This window comes from Mizuhopecten yessoensis, unplaced genomic scaffold (genome assembly GCF_002113885.1).
Source record: "Mizuhopecten yessoensis strain PY_sf001 unplaced genomic scaffold, ASM211388v2 scaffold6169, whole genome shotgun sequence".
Classification (NCBI taxonomy): domain Eukaryota; kingdom Metazoa; phylum Mollusca; class Bivalvia; order Pectinida; family Pectinidae; genus Mizuhopecten; species Mizuhopecten yessoensis.
In genome coordinates, this window is record NW_018406415.1 from 2120126 (window position 1) to 2126125 (window position 6000).

The window sequence follows — 6000 nt, forward strand, 5'->3', positions numbered from 1 at the left end:
TTTTTGGGAATTTTCTGATTTATAAAAGCAACAACCTATGACTATGTTTATATCAATTATATATTTGCAGGATGTGGCTTTTCCGGGTGTCCTTTTTATGGTATCATTTAATAGGAGTTGTATCAGCGTTCATAATAGGGTTATTGACCACACTAATTACAGGTAAGTTGTATCAACGTAGACAATAGGACAACTGGCCATCATATTTACAGGTAAATAATGTCAGCGTTAAAGATATAACTACATGTACTGACCACAATATAAACAGGTAAATCAACGCTAACAATAGGACTACTGACCATAATAGTAACAGGTAAATAATATCAGCGTTAGAAATATAACTACATGTACTGACCACAATATAAACAGGAAAATCAACGTTAACAATAGGACTACTGACCATAATAGTAACAGGTAAATAATATTAACACATAGAGAAAATGACATTCATTTTACGAGGTAAAAACTTCGCGGTGATATATTTCGCTCTTTTTATCTCGCTCTAATTTTCGATTAGGTCATCGGAGTAAAGAATTGCTAATCGTGTTTTTGATCATCTCTAATATAACGAAGCTAAATCACTCGCGAATATATACTCGCTATAGCAACGCTTATTTGGGGACTAATGACTATCAACTACAATTACTTTCCATATAACAGACAAGGGTAAGGTTGTGGATCAGCAACGCTAAGATATCAACGAACGCATTGGTTTATTTTATAACTTCAAAGCTAATATATGAACTGTAGTGTCGTTACAATAAGAAAAACGTTTTTATACATAACAATTATGATGCTTTGAGGTGAAGAGTTCACGAAATCCTGTACCAGAAATCTGTCTTTAAACTTCATTCAGGAGGTTATAAGAAAGGTAATATAAAGAAGAAAAAAATAATATGGCACATTTCATTATCGGAAAGTAAGAAAGCGTATAATTATGTTCAAACCGACATAATAATGTATCAAGTATCGCACTCATGAGTTCATCTTACATTGCTCCGTAAAGTATTTCTTTAGAACGGTTGTCAACGCTGCAGTAAAAATCACAGAAAGTCAAAACAAATAAATAACTGGAATAACTTTTAGCACGACATACTCATTTAAATATCCAGGCCCAATTTATAAATAGCTCCTCCATTTAAATTTAGTTTAAAATTACTTGTACGGATTCCCTCGATCGACCCAATCCTTCTGCCTGCGTCCTGCTTCAGCATTGTCGCTGTAAGTGCGAGTTATCTTTCTTGGAACATTCTGAGTTTAGGTTCAGTTTTGAGTCCAAAATATTCATGAGTCACGTTAACGGTTTTATGCGTTCTCTTTCGGCCAATTTGCAAATATTTAAATATAAAAGAGAAAAACCGATGCATCAGTATGCCTTATTTTAATATGTAAACTCAGGTAAATTTGACGTGAAATTTACCTGAAATTGACATTAATATTTTTTTAAGGTCAAATTCAGATCAACTTTCACCTGAAATCGACTCTTTTTTTTTCTCTTTTCAAGAAAATTGTCACAAAAGATTTACCTGAAATTGACCAGAATTTACATCTAGAAAATGTGCATGTGTATAAACAATTCTGATAGTTAATTAAATGCTGACTTTAAAACATCGAGATTTTACAAAAACATATACATATTTACCCCACTAATGTAATCTACCTGATAATTCTTTTGTACATTAACGAAATTCTTTTTAAATAACATAACTCTGAAAATGTCTATCAATCTTGTGACTGTACGTGTTTGTTCTGCCTTCGGAGCATGACAGGCTTGAAAAGTCAAAACATTCCTAATTGAAGATTCTCATACATGTACATGTATATAAATTGTCACTGAGGACTTAGCACTTGTTTGTTTTTTTTCAACAGGAGGGTTCTCTGACATACCAGCCGAGCCTCGTTTTGTATTACCTTGTATACGTCACATGAAGTGTTTCACTCGGAACTACCACGCCAGTTCTAGTATATTACTCAGAAGCTACCAGGGGTCGCCACTGTTGACCAGCCACATGCAGGGGAGATCATCCATGCGTTCCAGCTTCCGTGATAAAAAGACAGGAATGCTTTGACAGAAAAGTCCATGATGTCATTACAGTAGCCGTTCATTCTGATATTTTCCCCCTGTAAATTTTACAAAAAGACATTAAATAAGTTATTTAATACGTGGTTCACTTCTTTGAGTTTCTATTGATTAGTTGACGTAATAAAATGGTCGACTCTGTTGATGGACTTTCAGACTTCGAGTTTGTCGATAGTCTAGCTTGAAGGTGGTATTTATTCTGGTAAAGCTTACGCGAATTACTCGTATTAGTGCAAATTATCTGCTGTAGTCAAACATTGCAAATATATAACATTATAGTTTTTGTATGCGACTTTCCCCTTCTCGCAGTAGTTACATGTTTCGACACAGTTTAGACATGAAAGTTTTCATTCTTAATAATTTAAATACTACTGATAAGTCCTGAATGAACGAAATTGTTCAGCAAAATAAATGTTTGGCTTTTTCCATTCAGAAACAATATTTTTTTCCGAATCGGTGCTTCATTTCAATCGAATCCTTGCAACTTGGGCCGCTGGCAGTGTGAGCCAGCGGCATAAGAACCAAATACCAAAGAAGGTCAGCAAAAATATATAAGTTTAAACTGATCAAGTTTTATTTACAAGAACACTTTTTATCCATTTGCACAAGTTTATGTTAATTTAATTGACGGACAGTTTGTTTGGTCCACTAGCAGTGACACCGGCCTAATGGAGCTAATGAAACACAAGGAATATCAAATAGAATAACAGTACTAATTGTAAACAAAAAAACAAAACAAAAACACAAAGCACTCGTGAAATATATCCGTACTTGCAATACACTAAAATCTGAGATGTAAGATGACTGAACAAATTAATTGTAGTATGGCATACAAAATCTCAATAACAAGAAAGTACGAGTTATTCCCCTTCGTTCAGTACAAGATTTCCGCAAGGCCTCTTCAAGTTTACCGCTTTATGTTAAAAATTGAAACTACTGTTAAATTCATTGTAGAATATACAGAAGATCGATATATCTGTATGCGTACACATAGGTTAAGCTTGTCCATATATCACTGATACAACTTATGTAGTCGAAGTACCATTTCAGCACGTTACCTGGTTAAAGAGAAGTATTCAATAGAATTGTGCTACCTTTACATCAAAAAATAAATATCGAGAAATAGTACAAATAAAATAATGAAATTCAGGAACCATTAACAGGAAAATGTATTGCTTTGATAAGAATTAGTATAAACATTTCAGATAGTGCATTTGTCTGATTGATGCTATTCTTAACTGGAAACAAAAGTGTGGGATATACATGGATGTTATTCATCAATCAGTGTAGAGAATAATGAAAGTCAACTTAACATCAAAAGGCACTTCTCAATGAGAGGGTTTCACTCGCCATTTTCTTTCTCTCTACGTACTTAATTATACATAGACATAAGCGCGAAACTGGCTGTCCCCGGCAACTTGACAAACTATATCACTATAATAATAATATGGTATACGGTATTGTCAAAACGAAATGTTCCATATCTTAAGAATTGTTAAAAGTTGAAACGTTTCCACTTTAACTGAAGTTTCCCTCCAATTATAATAGAACAAGTAAATGTTATCAATGTAAATGTCTGACCAGGCAGGAACTCCCTCGTTACTGCTTACAGCCATCCTAGATCACCTTGCCTAATACTGGTATCAAACTTGGTCTGCATATATGATTAGCGAAACCGATGGAAAAGAAAAGACAGTATTATGCAAATCTGACGAATGAAAGAGAAGTAGCGATATGACACCTTCAAACACTGAAAGACTTCCACAAAAGTATGTGATATCGGTAATTGAGTGTGGAACTGACAAACGTTTTCATATTTGAAGGAAAGCTATCTTTTAGGCTAATAAAACGAATTCATGAAAGTGTTGGGTTTTTTTTTTTTTTTTTTTTTTTTTTTGCGTTTCACGTCCTTTTAGAGCAATGTTATTTTAATTAGGGACGAGTCAAGTTATGGTGGTGGAGGAAAGCTGGAGTACCCGAAAAAAAATCAATGACCTGCGGAAGTACATGGCGACTCCCCGTAGGTAGGCCTCGTAACCAGCGGTTGAGGGCTTGTGATAGTAGACGGCCAGACACGCCTTAGCTACTCGGCCATCGCGGCTCCCGAAAGTGTTTGTGACTTTTAATAGTCGATAAATTGTCCATCCAGATTTGGTATGAATATGAAAAATCAATCTTGGTATGATACCTATGGTACAACATAGCGATAACTCCCTTTTGTGAATAGACACCCCACTCCCTCATCCTACGCGCGTGACGAACAACTAATGGATAGTTAATGCGAATGAGAATAATTGAAACTAGTTAAAGTTTTATTAGGCGGTTATATTTTGAATGGGTCCCTAGACGATGCCAACCCATACTGTACACAACAATTGAATTTAACAAGATATATCACTGTTGTGTGTCTCTTCTCTCTCAAATGGCCAGCGTGGGTCGTTTTTACTCCCATAGGACTGTTGGCAACACTGTGGTGCTGGAATAAAATTGCATATGAAGCATCTCGAATTGATGACAGAACAGAAGATTTCCTAACAAATGATAATCGTCAGTTGATGAAAACGATGAGTGATGAACAAATACAAAAATCGATGAGTTATGCATGTCAAATGATAGGGTATATATGTGTAACAGTGGCTTTTGAAGACGCAAGGGGAAGCAGAAAGTGTAACATTATTTTACTGCTAAAACGTCACATAGTTACATTGTTGTACTGTAACACCGTCACATTGTTACATTGTTGTACTGTTACATCATCACATTCACATTGTTACATTGTTGTACTTTTACATCGTCACATTTTTACATTGTTGTACTGTTACATCGTCACATTGTTACATTGTTATACTGTTACATCGTCACATTGTTATATTGTTGTACCGTTACATCGTCACATTGTTATATTGTTGTACTGTTACGTCATTACATTGTTATATTGTTGTACTGTTACGTCATCATATTGTTATATTGTTGTACTGTTACATCATCACTTTCTTACATTGTTACACTGTAACACCGTCACATTGTTATATTGTTGTACTGTTACGTCATTACATTGTTATATTGTTGTACTGTTACGTCATCATATTGTTATATTGTTGTACTGTTACATCATCACATCGTTATATTGTTGTACTGTTACATCATCACTTTCTTACATTGTTACACTGTAACACCGTCACATTGTTACATTGTTACACTGTTACATCGTCACATTGTTACATTGTTGCACTGTTACATCGTCACATTGTTATATTGTTGTACTGTTACGTCATCATATTGTTATATTGTTGTACTGTTACATCATCACATCGTTATATTGTTGTACTGTTACATCATCACATTTTTATATTGTTGTACTGTTACATCATCACTTTGTTACATTGTTACACTGTTACAGCATCACATTGTTATAATGTTGTACTGTTACATCATCACTTTGTTACATTGTTACACTGTTACAGCATCACATTGTTATAATGTTGTACTGTTACATCATCACTTTGTTACATTGTTACACTGTTACATCATCACATTGTTATAATGTTGTACTGTTACATCATCACTTTGTTACATTGTTGTACTGTTACATCATCACTTAGTTACATTGTTACACTGTTACATCATCACATTGTTATAATGTTGTACTGTTACATCATCACTTTGTTACATTGTTACACCGTTACAGCATCACATTGTTATAATGTTGTTCTGTTACATCATCACTTTGTTACATTGTTACACTGTTACAGCATCACATTGTTATAATGTTGTTCTGTTACATCATCACTTTGTTACATTGTTACACCGTTACAGCATCACATTGTTATAATGTTGTACTGTTACATCATCACTTTGTTACATTGTTGGACTGTTACATCATCACTTCGTTATATTGTTGTACTGTTACATCATCACTT

At 34.2% G+C, this 6000-nt stretch overlaps 1 protein-coding gene across 1 annotated transcript in view; it reads left to right on the plus strand.

Annotated features, from left to right (window-relative positions):
• The window catches only part of LOC110451758 (sodium-coupled monocarboxylate transporter 1-like), an 80020-nt gene extending 77859 nt beyond the window's left edge, over positions 1–2161 (plus strand). The window contains exons 15-16 of the mRNA XM_021499929.1: positions 71–162; positions 1870–2161. Coding sequence (XP_021355604.1) covers positions 71–162; positions 1870–2069 — 292 coding nt within the window. The 3' untranslated portion in view covers positions 2070–2161. The remainder of the gene's footprint in view (positions 1–70; positions 163–1869) is intronic.
• Positions 2162–6000: the final 3839 nt, after the last annotated feature.